This window comes from Gigantopelta aegis, chromosome 7 (genome assembly GCF_016097555.1).
Source record: "Gigantopelta aegis isolate Gae_Host chromosome 7, Gae_host_genome, whole genome shotgun sequence".
In the NCBI taxonomy this organism is placed as follows: domain Eukaryota; kingdom Metazoa; phylum Mollusca; class Gastropoda; order Neomphalida; family Peltospiridae; genus Gigantopelta; species Gigantopelta aegis.
Genome location: NC_054705.1, coordinates 25,013,554 through 25,033,312, shown reverse-complemented (window position 1 = coordinate 25,033,312; position 19,759 = coordinate 25,013,554). Strand labels below are relative to the sequence as shown.

General features: G+C 38.3%; 1 protein-coding gene across 1 annotated transcript; it reads right to left on the bottom strand.

Annotated features, from left to right (window-relative positions):
- Positions 1–264: 264 nt before the first annotated feature.
- On the bottom strand, positions 265–19,759 carry LOC121377991 (acetylcholine receptor subunit beta-type unc-29-like). Its single transcript, XM_041506088.1, is given in 8 exon segments — positions 265–472; positions 1,727–1,836; positions 3,325–3,369; positions 4,520–4,590; positions 12,602–12,784; positions 13,222–13,579; positions 17,577–17,754; positions 19,605–19,759. Coding segments are annotated over 8 exon segments (1,308 nt in total).

The following is a 19,759-nucleotide window of genomic DNA, read 5'->3' as shown; positions in this document are numbered from 1 at the left end:
ATTCAACTGAGAATTAAATTACGTTCAGTTTGCTCTCTTTCTACATATATCTTAATAATAAAATAGTTCAGTCTTTAAAAAAAATAAAAAAATACAATGCCTACCTACCCTAAATAATTTGCTTCAAAAAATAAAATTAAAATAATAAAAAAATAATAAATAGTAACAATGTTTTTTAAAATTGAGTCTACATACTTATTCTATTTTTTCTGGCTTATGTAATCAGAACCACATACATGTATATTATTCTGTTTGGCCTTAATTTTAGAGACCCACAAAAGCACCATGACTGACCGTTGAATATCCCCACCCACTGAGCTGTACCGTACAACTCTGGGTGTCGAACGGGTAGTTCTGAACGTCGATATCGCACATCGTGTTCATGGTGATGGGTAACGACCACAGCACGAACCCATCGAAGAACACTCGAGCTCGCCCTTCAGTGTTGTCGATCAAACCAGACGCTTGGATTCTGTAATTATCGAACCCCTCCCCCAGTTAAAAAAAAACAAAAAACAACAACAACAACAAAACAACAACTTTTTAAATCAATCATAAAACTTACATAGATTAATATCCGTTGGTACTTATTAAACTAATGTATTAAAATATACAGTTACAGTTTGTTTGTTTAACAACACCACTAGAGCACATGGATTTATTAATCATTGGCTGTTGGATGTCAACCATTTGGTAATTCTGACATATAGTCTTAATGATGAAACCCACTACATTTTTCCATTAGTAGCATTGGATCTTTTATATGCACCATCCCACAGACAGGTAGCACATACCACGGCCTTTAATATACCAGTCATGGTGTCCTGACTATAACGACAAATAGCCCAATAGGCCCACCGACAGGGATCGATCCTAGACGGACCGCGCATCAAGCATTAGGCGAACATAAAGTATCAAGCGAGCATTTTACCCCCTGGCTACGTATTAAAACTCACTATACTCATCTACTTAACTTTGTACTTAGCTTTGTTTAACATCCAACTGACGATGTATTCATCCATCCAACCATCCACCCATCCATTCATGCATTTATTTATTCATTAAAGCATAAACTGGAATACAGTTTTCTAAGGATTGACCTCGCCGTTCAATGTCAGTTTTTAAAAATCTCACAGATGCATGTGTGTTTGTGTGTGTGTGTGTGTGTGTGTGTGTGTGTGTGTTATGCTATATCTACCGGTACTAGATGTTATGTCAAATTTGGTAAAATTCACCACAAAGTTAAAAAGGGGTATTTAGTGTTTGTCAAAGAGCGTCTGTTCAGTGTAACTCAAAACCTTTCTGCTAGTGTATGCAATGTGGACATTGACTAAGGCGCAAGTAAGTTTGCTAAGAGATTAAGAGATATGCGCCATCTTGTATATACTTAATTAGAAATAGCTGATAACATGTTTTATGACCCTGTATACCATATTCATACATAATAATGACTTATTTGTACAATACTCGCAACAAGCTATCCATTGATATACTACATGGCCATGTTGTAAAGAAAAAGCACCTTTCACATCGATGCTTTAAGTCGATTTTGGGTACTGACCTCGAACAACGTCAAAATTACCTTGACCTTCACTAGAAAAAAAATGGAACCATATTTTTGTGTGATTTACACACTATAACAATTACAATCATGGATGGTTCCAAAAATGAACATTCAAGTCCCACGGAATTAAATATTATGTCCCTACACTAATATGGCACGTACTCGTTTTTTACGATGAGGGACGGCTTCCAGATCTTTTTGTGGCTGAGAATGATTTCTTCGATGTAACTGTAGTTGTTTGGATCCCATTGCAGACGACTGTCAAACCAGTTCTATAACACCAAGAGTATTAAATTACAAAATGATTGTTCATTCATAGACTGGAGAATCAAAAAAAGAAGAAAAAAAAATGATGATAAAGAAGGAGCCGTATCTAATACAAAACTACTAGGACCGGCCTCGTTGATGTTGTGGTTAAGCCATCGGAACATAAGGCTGGTAGGTACTGGGTTCGCAGCCCGCTACCGGCTCTCACCCAAAGCGAGTTTTAACGACTTAATGAGTAGGTGTAAGACCACTACACCCTCTTTTTCTCTCACTTTACCACTAACAACTAACAACTAACCCACTGTCCTGGACAGACATCCCATATAGCTGAAGTGTGTGCCCAGGACACCGTGCTTGAACCTTAATTGGATATAAGCACGAAAATAAGTTTAAATAAATAAATAAATGTAAATAATGACTCACCGTATACCAGATAGCCGTCAGTGACACGGAAGAACGTGACAGACTGACTCACCGTATACCAGATAGCCGTCAGTGACATGGAAGAAAGTGACAGGCTGAGTCACCGTATACCAGATAGCCGTCAGTAATATGGAACAGACTGACTCATCGTATACCAGATAGCCGTCAGTGACATGGAAGAATGTGACAGACTGACTCACCGTATACCAGATAGCCGTCAGTGACATGGAAGAATGTGACAGACTGACTCACCGTATACCAGATAGCCGTCAGTGACATGGAAGAAAGTGGCAGACTGACTCACCGTATACCAGATAGCCGTCAGTGACATGGAAGAAAGTGACAGGCTGACTCACCGTATACCAGATAACTGTCAGTGACATGGAAGAAAGTGACAGACTGACTCACCGTATACCAGATAGCCGTCAGTGACATGGAAGAAAGTGGCAGACTGACTCAACGTATACCAGATCCGTTAGTGACATGGAAGAAAGTGACAGGCTGACTCAACGTATACCAGATCCGTTAGTGACATGGAAGAAAGTGGCAGACTGACTCAACGTATACCAGATCCGTTAGTGACATGGAAGAAAGTGACAGACTGACTCACCGTATACCAGATAGCCGTCAGTGACATGGAAGAATGTGACAGACTGACTCAACGTATACCAGATAGCCGTCAGTGACATGGAAGAAAGTGACAGGCTGACTCACCGTATACCAGATAGCCGTCAGTGACATGGAAGAAAGTGGCAGACTGACTCACCGTATACCAGATAGCCGTCAGTGACATGGAAGAATGTGACAGACTGACTCACCGTATACCAGATAGCCGTCAGTGACATGGAAGAAAGTGACAGGCTGACTCACCGTATACCAGATAGCCGTCAGTGATATGGAACAGACTGACTCATCGTATACCAGACTGCCGTCAGTGACATGGAAGAATGTGACAGACTGACTCACCGTATACCAGATAGCCGTCAGTGACATGGAAGAAAGTGACAGACTGACTCACCGTATACCAGATAGCCGTTAGTGACATGGAAGAAAGTGACCGACTAACTCACCGTATACCAGATAGCCGTCAGTGACAGGATCTGCGTGCTGATGTCCTACAAAACACAAGAGAGTGTTACTCGGAGTTGTCCAGTGTGTTAAAGATGCACATGCTAGGAAGAGTAATTTTGTAGGTGCTTCAACAAGTAAACATTCAAAGTGAAATATACCTAAATTATCATATTAAATATGTATCTAGGTCATATCAGGATCATACTCTTTTTTTTTCTGTATGATAATCGACCAAATATATATATATATATATATATATATATATATATATATATATATATATATATATATATATATTCGTCCCTGGGTCACTTTTAACATTTGTCGTCATATCGAAATTGCTGTTATAAAATTTTGTTTTATTTAATAATACCACAAGAGCACATTGATTTTTTAATCATCGGCTATTGTGTGTCAATAGTAGCAAGGGATATTTTATATGCACCCTCCCACAGACAGGGTAGCACATACCACAACATTTAATATACCAGTCATGGTGCACTGGCCCCTGCGTTTGCTGTAACCTCACCGTGGTGTAGGGGTGTAACATTCTCTTTGAGAATGGCCAATACAGCACAAATCCCCTTGTTTTCTTCGAGATACAATTGAAATTTTGAGTAAAGGTCAGTATCTATCTATGATATTTGTATTTTCTGCACAGTTCTTTACACTGTGTTTTTATTTAAATCTTGAATTTTTATACTGATGTTGATCATCACTTTATTTGTTTGCATTACCATAGTTTGACACCAAATAGCCGATGTATTTTTCGTGCTAGGGTGTCGTTAAATATTCATTCATTCCATTTCATTCATTCCATTGGTGCACTGGCTGGAATGAGAAATAGCCAACGGTGGGGATGGATCAGAGAATATATATATATATATATATATATATATATATATATATATATATATATATATATATAGTGAAACCCCTCTAAACCGGACACCCTCGGGACCAAGTAAAATGTCCGGTTTTAAGAGGTATCCGGTTTAAAAAGGTTAATTTATTTTTGTACTGAGTTTTAAAAAAGAAAAGTGAAAAATGTCCGGGTTTTGGAGAATTCCGGTTTATGAGGGTCCGGTTTTGAGAGGTATATATATTATTATATTCTTACATTTTACTCACAAGTTTGTTCAAAGATATCATCACCATTGTGGCATTAACTATTGTTTTTGTGGATGGACGTACATCGATCTCGTACCCAGCGAGGATGGCAGAGCGCACTGCCATTTCATCTGTGGAATATTGGCACCACACCCCTGTAATGACGAATGAACAGTCTCCATATAATGTATGCTCCTCAAAAAGAGGTTTAAATATCGTCATTGATTTTGTTTTAATAACAAAACAAAACAAAAAAAGAAGAAAAAGAAAAAAAGAAAAGAAAAAAGACCAACAAAAAACAACAATCAAACAAATAAAACAAACAAAAAACAGTTATCTCACCGGCATCGGTGGTGTAGTGGTTAAGCCATCGAACATAAGGCTGGTAGGTATTGGGTTCGTCTACCGGTACCGGCTCTCACACAGAGTGAATATACGACTACGTGGGTAGGTGTAAGTTCACTACACCAACTTCTCTCTCACTAACCATAACCCACTGTCCTGGGCTGACAGTCTAGAAAGCTGAAGTGTGTGCCCATGACAGCGTGCTTGAACCTTAATTGCACAGAAGCACGAAAATAAGTATAAATGAAAACAATTCCACCCAAAAAACCCAATTAGCATTGGTGCTTTTTTTGATAGGGAGTAAAGACAGTAATTGGATCATATCCAGCGATGGAAGGTTGTAGTTGCCCCTCTGAAAAATACAAAACAAAAAAACAAAACAAAAAAACAAAAACCTGTATCCGTTTTAGTTCAGAAGAATACTTTTAGTCTAGCCGGAGAAGACCCTATATTACTATTCCCGAATTGTTATTACAGCTTCCCCACCCAATGTATTGTAGCTCAGATACTTCCACGGTAGTTTACAACAGTAAAATTGACAAAGAGAGCATTGATACTGGTCATTTCGCACCTTGGTCGTTTAGTACCTAAACTTTATACAATTTTGTACCATATTATTGTGACATACCTGTCTGAAGCAACACACACGAAAGTAACAGCCACAAAACCTCTGCCTTAAGCATGTCCGACTTCTGCATAAACGTAAGTATTCGTCAAAATGAGACAAAACTACTTGACATATGTCAGAACAACTGGCATCACTTTGCTAGTATGTTCAAGTGTTTACCAATAATAGCAGGTAATAAAGCAATACACAAATCGCTGCAATGTTCCATGTACTTGAACTGTTGTGACGAGAGAATTGGCCGACGGTTCATGCATAGCTAAACTTGTTTACCGGCGTTTCATTAAATGGCAGCTACACCGGTTCACTGCTTTCGTATCAGCAATTTCAGCATATGCGATGCCTTACACTTGACTTGTATCATACGCCATCAGACTACAGGCTGGTAGGTACAGGGTTCGCAGCCCGGTACCGGCTCCAACCCGAGTTCTTAAGGGCTCAATGGGTAGGTGTAAGGCTACTACACCCTCTTCTCTTTCACTAACCAACTAACAACTAACCCACTGTCCTGGACAAACAGCTCAGATAGCTGAGGTGTGTGCCCAGGACAGCTAGTTTGGACCTTAATTGGATATAAGCACGAAAATAAGTTGAAATGAATAAAAAATGAGACAAAATGTTTTTTTGTTTTGTTGTTTCTTTGGGGCTTTTTAAAAAATATTTTTAGGTTAGATAGTGATTAAAATAAACATGTTTGTGCCTACTGAAAGTGTGTGTGCGTGTGCTCGCGCGTGTCAATTTAAAGTTATGAATGTGCTACATTTCGTAGAATAATAATAAACTATCTATACAATCTTATAATCGATTTATACCATATACAATAACCATGTCATATAACATGCATTGAGTCAGTTTTAATCATTTTACCTACCACAAACTCTGTTCTATGCAGAATATTAAAATCGACGTCTGTCTAGATTTTTGCATTATATACTGTATTTAATAGAGGCGTCATTTGTCAGTATAAGTAACAGGAGATTTTCAATACAAAATGAAACGTGTGACTGTCACGTCGTGATATGGTGCTTGGGGGTCCATACACAAACATCTGAAATGTTTTAGTAAAGTGTCTGAGCACCTTGGGCATTGCATGTTGACAACGGTAGAACGTCGGCTCATGTTTATGATGAGACGGTGGATCTCTGGAATAGTGATAGAGATCCATTCATGAGTTAAAGCATGTTTAAGGTTGTGGACGTTGTCAATATGCGGGTGGGAAGTTATTTCGTTTAGTACTACCTGAAAGAGTTTAGTGCATCGCTATTGTTCCTGTGAAGAAGTGCAGGTCATTAGTCTGGCTGAATTGTCCTGTTGACACAGAACGCCTGGATGCTGCTACATGAACGGAATGACAACTGGTGTGATGATTTCGCCACTGTAACGTTGAGCATTCAGATTCCCGTGAATTATGAAAATGAGGTTGTTTTGTCCGATGTCATGCATTCCTGCCCAAGCCATGACGCTACCACCACCACATCGGTCACGTTCAGTGTTTGAGGCGACATTGTACCACTGTCAATACACAATGTGCTCACACACGCTACTGACAATTTTCATAACCTAGCGAACCATTTTGTCTTCATTTTTCCTGGACACATGTATATGAATAGATAAATATTACCACTGTAAGCCTCAGCGGGTAGTGTGGGTTTGTCCGACCTGCCCCCTCCCCCCTCCAGCTTACTCCCATGATAACAGCTCCATTGACGAATGTCATACTGAAGCTAGAAAGATGTATTGTATGTAGGTGTCATATGACGAAAACATTAAGGCAGGCGCGTGTGCAGGAATTGTAGGAGGGGAGGGGTCTATACTGTGGCAAGCGAAGTTTATAGAGGGGTCGAGACATACTCCCCTGGAAAATATATTGGAAAAAAAAAGACAAAAATATGCTTGAGCAAGGTGTGGGAGGTGGTCGACCCCCAAAATCCACCCCTTCACACGCGTCTGTAAGGGCTCTTAGTAAATGATCAACACCACGTGACAAACGAAATCAAACCTCCAACCTTGATTCACAAATCAATAAATTTGTAAATATTCTGGTGAAGACAAACGTTTATCACATTTTATTCATATATGTTTACAAAATTCAAATGACATACCGCAAGTATTTCACCAAAATATATTTCTTATTTACAGAACAATCTATTTTAAAGTCACCGGCTACGTACTTTCAACGTAATCAAGCCATTTCTAGACAGCATTGACCTTTGGCCGGATGTGTTTCCGCAATGTCGCAGTTTCCGGTCTATTGCTAACTTTTTTGACTAAGTATATAATTATCCAAAGGCTACATACATATAGCTGGGGACGGGATCTAACTCAGTCGGAAGAGCGCTTGCTCGAAGTGCTTGGGTCGGAGGATTAAATCCAATTGTGGACCCATTCTCTGACGAAATCCCCCCTCCCGCCTGTCCCAAGTGCTATATCAAGGGCCGTGGTATGTGCTGTCATGTCTGTGGGGAAGTGCATACAAAAATAGTTTGCTAGTAATGAAAAATTGTAGCGGGTTTCTTCCAAGTTCACATGTCAGAATTACCAAAAGTTTGACATCCAAAAAACGATTATTAATGAATGAATGTGTTCTAGTGGTATCGTTAAACAAAACCAACCAACATATAGTTGTGGCTGTATAAATTGCCACCTACATAAATACATACAATACCAATTTTTAGTCCCTCCCCCCCCCCCCCCCCCCCTCCACCTCCCCATCTCATACGACCACCCCAATTAGTATTTTAGCTTGTAGATTTTGCATGCGTTCAATTGATCAACATTTTAATGATGGTACACCGCCTTTCACCATCCCAATCGTACACTGTAGGCTACACAAATACGTCGAAAAAGGTGACTCCCCATTATTGCTGTACATCGTTATCCAACATCAGGATATATTGTTACCGAAAACAAAGGAACAAGTGGTTACCATTCAACAGTAATGACTGGTCTAAGGCCAGGGGAACAGTTACTGCTATATTAATGCCAAACCACTGATTTCTTTGTGAATAATTTATCAAAGTGTGTGATGAGAAAAATCAACTGTATCTAGTGATGTGCAACATCATTTATAGGTACGAATAGGACGAAACATGAACCTATTAGAATTTCCCCATTGTTACCAACCACAGGACGAAACCAATTTATAAAACGTTTATTAAAGTTTGTTATGTTTAACGACTCCACAAAAGCACATTGATTTATTAATCATCAGTTATTGGATGTCAAACATTTGGTAATTTTAATATATAGTCTTCGTAGAGGAAGCCCGATACATTTTTCATGAGCAACAAGGGATCTTTTATATGCACCATCTCAAAGACTGGATAGCACATACCTTTGATATACCAGTCGTGGTGCACTGTTTGGAACGAAAAACAACAAAAAAACAACAATTAAAAGTCAAGTATAGATTTATTGGTTGGATGATATATCTTATATTTATGCAAGATAGCTGCCAGGTAATATGTTTACAAATGACATCCCATACATTTGATCAAATAAACTACCAGTATATCAAGTGACATTGGTTTAAATTTCACAACAAACTCAATTAAATACTATTAAAAAGAAGACTTGGGTCATTTCTGATGAAGAAAAAAAAGAGAGAGAACATAACAGCTAAACGTTCTTGACATTGGTAAAGAAGTTACTATTGTCAACAAAACAAAATAAATTAGAATTAAAACGCAACAACAACATAATCTTGACATTTGTAAACATGTTGCCATTGTGAACAGAACCAATTAAAATAAAAAAAGCAAACGAAAAAAAAAACCACACAAAAAAACCCACAAAAAAACAACAACAAAAAACAACCCCACAATGTATGTTTAAAACGTATATATTTTACATATTAAACAATTCGGTGAACAAAACAGTCCGTCTTCACTATAAATTCAGAACAGCTATAATATTTTGCTTAAACCTTTTTTAATTTCATTTCATTTCGACTTCTTTTCGTGCTTATATCCGATTAAGGTTCAAGCACGCTGTCCTGGGGACACACTTCAGCTATCTGGGTTGTCTGTCCAGGACAGTGGGTTAATTGTTAGTTGTTCGTGGTTAGTGAGAGAGAAGAGGGTGCAGTGGTCGTACACCTATCCATTGAGTTGTTAAAATTCACTCTGGGTTGGAGCCGGTACCGAACTTTATGTCAGATGACATTAATCACACCACCGAGGCCGGTACCGTTTTTAAATGACGCGACTGATGATGCATAAAACATTCATACACGTTCTCTAATTGCAAACATGAATGCTAACACAAAACAGTAAAAGATATAAGCGTCATTTTTCACTAGTCCACCAGATAAGTACATCTAGACATCTACTTGTCCACCCATAGTTTCACTTGATCAAATAAGCTGTTAAAGGGACACACCCTAGTTACGGCTAGTTGTTAACCATTACGGCGTTGATTTTCGCTATTAAACCCATTTTTTCACAAATAAAATTGCACTTTACTTACCGTTTATTATTTAGAATATACATTTCCATTCACCTGAAGTGTTTTTTGGTAATCCTGGTAATCCTGGTGTTTGTACTACCACAAAATGCATTTTTCGTATTTCTGAAAAACGGACGCACGTTTGAGAAAAAACCGTCGAGCAGACAAGGTCTAATCTATTTTTAGACGGGATATTTCCATTTCAATGTCACAGACGTTGGTATACCACGTGACCGTTATCATTTTGGTTCGGTTTGTTTTCTCGTGCACGGTTCGCGCAATCAACATCCGATTTGTTGTTGTTCATTTGTGAGATTTTTCTACACAGTTCGTGAACATTTTCAGTAACAATAAAGTTCAGACAAGTAAGTATCTCAATACAAAACGTTACAAACCCTTAAAACCAAAGTCTTACGATATCTGGAGAGGGGATATAACCAGGACAGAACAGTTGGAACATGTCCAGGAGAGGTGAAAAGAACGCACCCCAAGTCTGTGAAATTTGTCGTGACGTAGGCATTGTTGTGCTTCGAGCGACATCTACCGGTGACATCAGAATACAAACTTTCACAATTATTTCAAGCAATTGGGACATGGGGATTCCCATGGTATTTATCGATATAAAACCTGCTTTTTCACTCCATTTGATAAAAACGTGATCTAAGTGTGTTACAGGTTTGTAGATTAACCAAATTATAATTTATTTTCGCTGGATGGAACTAGTGTGTGCGGCTTTAATTTTATTCAAATGCAAGGACAAAGTATTTTATTGCTCAAAATAAAACAGCATTATAAATGTTTAATTGTGTTCTGGACAACCACTGAGGCACAGTTTGCTTGTCAGAGCAAATTATCACTTGTCAGGACAATCGTACAAGTGCTTATTTCGAACGCTGCATAAAACTGTTCTGAATAGTCAAAATAGAACTGAAGCCAAAGTTGATCGTAATACACCAGATATGACTGCCTCGGTAGATAATCCGGACGTCTTTTCATCTCAAACTTTAAAAAACTGAGTGACACCCCTCCCCGTCTACATGACAGTCGCGTGACAAAGAGTGACACCCCTCCCCGACTACCTGACAGTGGCGTGACAAAGAGTGACACCCCTCCCCGTCTACCTGACAGTCGCGTGACAAAGAGTGACACCCCTCCCCGACTACCTGACAGTGGCGTGACAAAGAGTGACACCACTCCCCGACTACCTGACAGTCGCGTGACACCCCTCCCTGACTACCTGACAGTCGCGTGACAAAGAGTGACACCCCTCCCCGTCTACCTGACAGTGGCGTGACAAAGAGTGACACCACTCCCCGACTACCTGACAGTCGCGTGACACCCCTCCCTGACTACCTGACAGTCGCGTGACAAAGAGTGACACCCCGTCTACCTGACAGTCGCGTGACAAAGAGTGACACCCCTCCTCGACTACCTGACAGTCGCGTGATAAAGAGTGACACCCCTCCCCGACTACCTGACAGTGGCGTGACAAAGACAAACACAGGGTCCCGGGAATGCCACAGTAATAACATTAATTTTCTACTTTAACCTGGTCATCGCTTATAGTATATCAAGTGGACAACCATAATAAAGTAGCAACTGAATGATAAACACATATTTCAATAAACTCTTTGCAAAATCAAACTTGATATGATAAGTGGATAATGTGAAATGTCTACAGAAATCCACACTCTTTTCCAAACAGTTCATCAAGCACACACACACACACACACACACACACACACACACGCACGCACACGCACACAGAGAGAGAGAGAGAGAGAGAGAGAGAGAGAGAGAGAGAGAGAGAGAGAGAGAGAGAGAGAGAGAGGAGTGTCCTGGAAAATAGAGTAAAAATAAATTGTTTTTGTAGTTGGTATCTCATAGTTGTAAAATCATAGAAATTGATGCAAATGTCCTATAACAATAACAACAAGTCTTAAAGGAACAGATCCTAGTTTTTAAACACTAAGGCATATTATTCACTATTAAAGCCGTTTATGATCATTGAAATCAAACAGGTCATCCTGGTGTTTCTAATATCATAAAATGCATTTTTCATATTTAAAAAAAAAAAAAAAAAAAAAGCACGTGCGTCTGAGAAGTAACGTTTATGGAGACGCATTTTAGTCTATTTTCAAAGGTATGTCAACGTCATAGACTCTTGTTTCACTCTGTTGTATCCAAAAAATTTAAAGGTTTGTAAATTAACCAAACTAAATGTCCACTTTTAGTGTTTAAAAACTAGAGTCTGCCCCTTTAACACTGCGCTTGAATACCTCACCGAATGTCAACATTCATTCCGTAGAGCCTAACGGCGAGAGTGCCTGGAATCGGTCTACATTAGAGTGCCTGGAATCTGTCTACATTAGCTGATGACATCTCTGGGGCCCTAAAAGGACGACTAATTTAGATATATAAAATAATACTGTATTCATTTACTTGGATACCGCTAAATGGACAAATTCAGAAGAATCCATCGCATGCTGCGAAATGCTCCTAGGTTTTAACTACAAAGAATAAGATGGTAGTTAGTGTAAGAACAAACAAGCCAAACAAAGACACTCTGAAGAGGAATATGTCGAGGACAATGGCAAATTGTTTGCACGATAGAGTCTTGTCTTTTTGTGGAGCCCAAGCATCCTTTTTTAACGGGGGGATTACTTGCGGAGTTTCATATTCAAACTTCATGTTTTTCTTATCATCGATTCTGATAACATTGTCTTGCGGTTTTAAATCGTTAGGCGTACGATTTCTCACACTAATTTTGCTTTGACAAGACGTGCAAGTGATGGGTCCAATAACGTAGTCTGTAAATTTCTGTAAACAGAACGATATTCGCTGTGTTTCATCTTTGTTGTAGAGAGTCAAGACCCAAATACTTAGCAGTGTTGTAACTGTGCCCAGAATCATCAGGATTGAGAGGTAGATCTCTGAAAAACAGTGAAGTTTGATACTATTAATTTCTAGCTAAATACAACAGAAATGTTTACACAGAGCATTTTAAAAATTATATTAATTCAGCAGTATGCCTGCCCGAAGATTTAAAAAAAAAAAAACTTTTCTGGAAGTCTTCACTTGATATGAACACAAAATGTAATTCAAATTGCCACAATCCCAGTTTTGAAATGAGAAAAGGTGGGGGTTTTGGGTTTTTTTTTAAATAATCTAGTATGTCACGTAATAATAATAATAATAATAATAATAATAATAATAAAAATAAAATAAATATGAATAATATGCATAGTTATTAATATGAACAGTATAATATAAATAATCCTTTCTACATAGGTTGTGTATGTAAATGAGACTGAAAAAAAAAACACCAGAAGAAGAAGAAAATAATTTAAATAATTATACTACTTCTTACGCAGTACTGATGTCTTGGTAGAGATGGGAGGCAGGTTGTTTGTTACTATGGTGAGGAGAACCACGTAGGACAACAGGACGGTCAAGGAGAATCCCAGCTTCTCCCCGGAGTCTAGCGGCACGAGAAACACGGAGATCATCAGCACGGAGTTCATCATGATGGGTAGCAGAAGGTACTGGCTGTAGAACAACCAGCGACGCTCGAACTTGAGCCTGAACTGCAGGGTGCGGTATGTGTTCACTGGATCCGAAATGTTGTTCAGAAGGACGGAGTACGACACATAGCTCCATTCCCCCTGTGGAACATACAGCAATGGATTGACAGCCAACCCATCTAGTGGAAGAAGATCCATTTCATCCTGGGGGGAAAAAACGGGAATGAATACAACTTGTCGTGTAGAATAACCAGCTATTAGCACAGACAAATAATGCTATTTTAAAAGTGTCATTTGGGTTTAATGGCACAGATAAAGGCCAGTAACGCGGTTAACCTTCTAACACTAAGCATAAGGATTTTGATTGAAGTCACTGTTTGCCGTCATTTCATTTCAACAGATTTTCGTGATTATATCCAATTAAGGTTCAAGCACGCTGTCCTGGGCACACACCTCAGCTATCTGGGATGTCTGTCCAGAACAGTGGGTTAGTTGTTAGTTGTTTAGTGAGAGAGAAGAGGGTGTAGTGGCCTTACACCTACCCATTGATCCCTTAAGATCTCCTCTGTGTTGGAGCTGGTACCGGGCTGCGAACCCTGTACATAAGCACTACACCACAGAGACCGGTGCGTTCTATCAATGAGCTCCATCCCACTCGGAAATAAACAAACTGATGCCGAACGATAGTTTGTCAGGAATCATATTTAATATATGTCGTAAAAGTAGCACAGGATATGGGCAATGTAATAAAAATATATGGAACAAATAAAATGATAAAAAAATATCTCGACCCCAAGCTGACTTGAATTTATAATCATATAAACTAGTAAATGCTTTGATAAGATGGTGGAACTATGTACAAATTGTATTATCTTTAGGTTCAGTTCGGACAGACAGGGCTCACTCTGAAACAATTTTTAGTTTAGCCAATTTTCAGAAATGTAGAATATTTCCTTGAAATTTATTACAATGTGGTTAATTTGGGGAATACTTATTAGCCAAAGACTAAATTCTGTAGCCATTTTCCATAAAAATTAGCAATTGGCTAAATTGGCAATGCACAGGGTGAGCCCTGACAGATAATCCTTCCAAATAACACTGATTTAATATCTAAACTACTACTGTAAAAGAACATGGTTGGGCTACTGTAATGGTACAAAACAGAAACAAAGGTGGAGAGTGCCTTTAAAAGAGTGGTCACAGCTACAATAAGGATTATCACAATTATGTCTTGTGTATCAGTGCAATCTAAATTAAGTCTACAATGGATTATTTGATTTGAGCGTGATCAAAATTCTAGAAAATGTTTATATGGAACACATGTATGGGCCATATTGCCTTTTTCAATTGGTTATGAACGTTTAACTTTCTAATACTAAATAACAAATGCCTTCTAGTCATGAATTGCTGATGGCAAGACTAATTTCTTATACATTTCGAACTGGATACTTTGTCACTAAAGATGACAGAATTAAGAATGTTTAATGACATCCCAGCACAAAATTACATCAGTCATTGAATGAATGAATGAATGAATGTTTAACGACACCCCAGCACGAAAAATACATCGGCTACCGGGTGTCAAACTATGGTAAAGGCAAAACTTAGTGATGGTCAACCTCAATATAAAAATTCAACAGTTAAATAAAAACACAGTATAAAGAACTGTGCAAAAATACAAATATCACAGATAGGTAATATTAAAATTTAGAATAAAAGTCAGTATCTCGAAGAAATTGTAATACAAGTTCTGGATGGAATCGAAAGGATTCCATCACAGTTCTTTGTCCAAATATATCTTTTAGAATTTCTGTGAGATAAGGACACTACACCAAAAAATGGCGTACCGTCAGAGTACACTGACAGTGCTCACACTGAGGTGGAGGACGTTTCTTCAAAATAAATGAATGGATCAAGTAGGTATGACCGATGCGAGCATGACACAAGACTATTTCATCCTTCCTGCACTGCTTATAGGAGGACTGCCACTCTCCAAAGACTGGCTTGATAGCATGAAGCTTATTCACAACCACACCGTCCAAATCATGTTGCCAAGTCGAAAAGATAAATTGGTTGATGTTATGTTTAAAATTAGTATAAGGTACACCAACTCTGGCATGAGGCAAAACCAAAGCAGACTTGGCAGCTGAATCTGCCTTTTCATTACCCCTGATGCCAACATGGCTGGGCACCCAACAATAATACACTATCTTTATTGGCAAGCAATAAAAAGACACTCTTTCGTAGCACTTCCCAATTAAAGGACTGCCCAGGTTCATATTTCATAAAGCTTGAAGACACATAAAAAAAGTGTTTGTATACAACAGCATCTGTACGATCTTTCTCCAGATGCGCAAGATCAAACACAATTTTATGTGGTGTAATACACCAAGGTAGTAAAACAAAATATGAAGGAGTTTCGAAAGTCAGTTATTTTAATGTTGGAAAGCGATAAAAAACACTGAATGCGAAAACCAAATCGTGTAGGATGTTTTGGTAATGATTTAATCTTGGTGGCATAGTGCAGAGAACGCTTTGCACGTCTAGCACCCAAACAAGGTTCATGTGCATCAACATACAAGCTCTCTACAGGAGACATTCTAAATGCACCAAGACAATGCCTAAGTCACGAGAGATCTATACAGACGGAGCATAACCTTTCGGTCTGCTCCCCATTCCGTATTGAGCTGTTGAGTTCCTTATGTCCGATGGCTTAACCACGACACCACCGAGACCGGTCAACATTTTAAACTAATTGTTCATAATAATAATGCCATTGCCCATCATTCTGAAACGTTATACCAAGATTTTTGATACCCAAATATTCGTATTTGACCTCTTATTTTTGAACAACTTAAATACACATCTGATCAGATTTGAGTTTGAAGTTTCCTTGAAAAGGTAATTGATTCTGTTTTACCAGATGAGGAAATTAATCTGCCATTTGTCTACCTAACAGGAGTTGAGCCATAACGAAAATTAGGGTATTACTGACACATAATTATCCGTATCTTGGCAGAGAGAAGTGGGGAAAGAAAAATGATCTTTCCCAGGGAAAGAATAAACATTTCTCCCCCTAGATACGTGTTGACGTCATAATCAGTGCTTAAATATAGGCTTTGACGTCACAACTGTTAGGCAACAACAAACAACCATAACTATTTTTTTTATCTTAGGTCTCACTACACAGATGTCATCTGCCATTGAAACCCATGTTAAATTGCCCAACTTCAAATTAAGATTGCCAATAGAACGGGTTCTCGTTGGCACTAACAACATACACCATTGTGAACATACACTATATAAGCATTTATTTTTACTCTAACATTGAGAACCTTTCCGTCTCAATGTTTTGCTATATAACCGCATCTGGGTGTAGTACCAGTCCAAACAGGCGGTTCATTAACTGATTCACTCCGGCTGTCTCTTGCACTATACTCCCATGTCCCAAAAGGTCAATGCACAATATCATTATGGGCAAAATACAGCCAGAAGGCTTACCATTAAACACACATATTGCTTAATTCTTCACCATTTTCTACAAGTGAATATGTGAACCATAACTTGTGTCACAATTAGGAACTATAGTGGATCAATCAACTCTCACCCGGAAATGTGTCTGTGTAGTGAGACCTTAAGTCATCAGCGATAGGTGTGTCACAGCTATAACGCAACGCTGTTTCTTGTTCTCAACTTGCAAAGTTGTTTTCAATAACAGTATGGTTTGAAAATCTTTCATATATATAATCAATGGGTAATAAATAGAATACGCAACTCGCTACTCGTGATTTGATGTTATCCTTCTAGAGCCTTTGGCTCGGGAAGGACAACATCAATTAACTCGTGCAAGATAAACGGTATTGCCTCGTAGCTCGTTGAGTATTCTCTAAGTCACACAGTGGCATCAAAACCATATTTTATTTTGCACAAGGCAGTCTAAAGGACAGTAGAGAAGGAAATCCGAGAGGGCAGTCTGAGCTGGGGGCTGCTGGAGAAGCTGGAAAAAGACAGGCAACAGTGGCGATCTCTGGTTACAGCCTTATGTGCTTCTTAGCACGAAGGTGATTAAGTAAGTAAGTAAGTAAGTCTAAAGGACGTTTTAATAAAGTCGTCTTTGCTATCGGGATCCATTGCCACTTCCTGTCAACAAGAGGACGGTCACACTAAAACATAACGTAATGGATTGAACGTTAGACGTTACCGTAGAGTATCCCCACGGAGCGAGTTCCACCAAGCACTCCTGACTGTCGAACGGGTAACTCTGGACATTCACCTCGCATACCGTGTTCATCGTGATGGGAGAAATCCAAATAACAGCGCCGCTGCTGAAAATTCTAAGAGGTACCACGGCTTCCGATAGCATACCAATCTTGTTCATTCTGATAGAAAAATTAATTACTAGTATTATATACATAGCAATGAAATATATAGATCTACAAAAAAACAACATAAAAGTGATATCCGGTGAAAAATCATAATTATGTTCACTGTATTTTAGTTTTAATGAAAATATAGAAATCGTAATTACTTTTTTTCTTACACACTCGTTGGTGAGAACATCATGCGTTATTTTTGATAACACATGGGTTGTTTACACACGTGTTTGTGTTAACAATTTCAAGTCATATGACTGGCTGCTCCTAGGTGATGGCCAGGTCACCAGTGCCATGCATCCAATGAAAAACAACACGGTGGAAATAGAATACACTGTGACGTATAGTTAAGCTGACAACCACGTGTCTGTGACGCGTAAATTAGCTACAAGTACAACAGCTGTATATAACATATACTAGTTTTAGTCGAAAAAGATGTTAAAATTTGCTTGATACCTCGTTTTTGAGGATATGTAAGAAATAGAAAAATACATTCGTGTCCGTTAGATACCATTTATCTCACAACTCGTTGGTTAAAAACGTATCAAACTCGCTTTCGCTCGTTAGATACATTTTAAAACAACTCGTTTTGAGATAAATGGCCACTCATGTATTATTCTCTATGTAAAATTTCAGGATTAAATTATCTCCCTTTGTATCGTTTCTTCATATATGTCTGATGATTACTAATGCATCTGATCGTATTTAAAAAAAAAAAAATGTAATTTGAACACATATACCTATACAAAAAGGGATATGAAGTGTAATTACGATAAACTATCTAGAACAAATTGAATACGAAGCTAAGTAATGATGACACAATTTCCTGTCATTGAGTGTAAGTTAAAGGGGCATTCATGAGTATCACATGTATCACATTACATATCAAATATATTTTTCTGTATAAAATATTAGTGGCTGTTTATTAAACGTGTTTCTGATCGTTCTAATATTGTACTAGGTTAAATTTCATTTTATTATATTTTTCGTACGTACGAAATTATTTGAAGACAAAATCCAGTTTGGGCTTCTTACAAATATTAAGACGACCAGAAACACATTGAATATACACACACTGATATTCTAAAAAAGAAAATATATTTAATATGTAAGTTTAATCGTAGAAATGTTTTATTATTTGGAAACATCTTACAATGCAGCAAACTCAGGAATGTCCTTTTAAAATTTAACGGCGTTCGATTCCGGTTTTTGGGGCGGTGTTTTTTTTGTGGGTTTGTTGTTATTGTTTTTTTTTTTTTTGGGGGGGGGGTTGTTGTTTTTGTTTTTTGTTGTTGTTTTCTTCTTTTTTTTCTTCTTTTTTTTTGGGGGTGGGGGTTGGAGGATCGCTTTGGCAGCTCGTTGACATAAAAATCGTATATATATATATATATATATATATATATGTACGGGCTCCCATTTTATGTGTGTGTGTGTGTGTGTGTGTGTGTGTGTGTGTGTGTGTGTGTGTGTGTGTGTGTGTGATTGTGTGTGTGTGTGTAGGGTAGTGTGTGTGTGTGGGGGGGGGGGGGGCTGAATTTTGCCGGAATTAAAAAAAAAAGTTCAAATCCAGATAACAACATTTATTCATATTTGCATTATTACCAAACAAGCTATATAAGGTTGGGAACGAACTATATGAATTAAAATTCATTTGGAGGTGGGGTGGGGGTGGAATGACGGAAGTACACACTATGTTGTATGAACATTGATACTGAATGAATGAATGAATAAATGAATGAATGTTTAGCGACACCCCAACACACAAATACATTGGTACCACTGAGTCACAAAGTTAGTAAAGACAAGACAAAATATTCAACTCGGTCTTATACAGGGACATTAGATGTGATACGTACTCGTTTTTGACAATAAGTGGTGGTTTCCAAATCTTGTTATGGCTGAGGACGAGTTGCGTGATGCCACCGTAGACTGCTGGGTCCCAGATTAGACGAGTATCATGCCATACCTACAACAGAGCGGTCAGTGGCGAACTAATTCCATTGTAATGCAT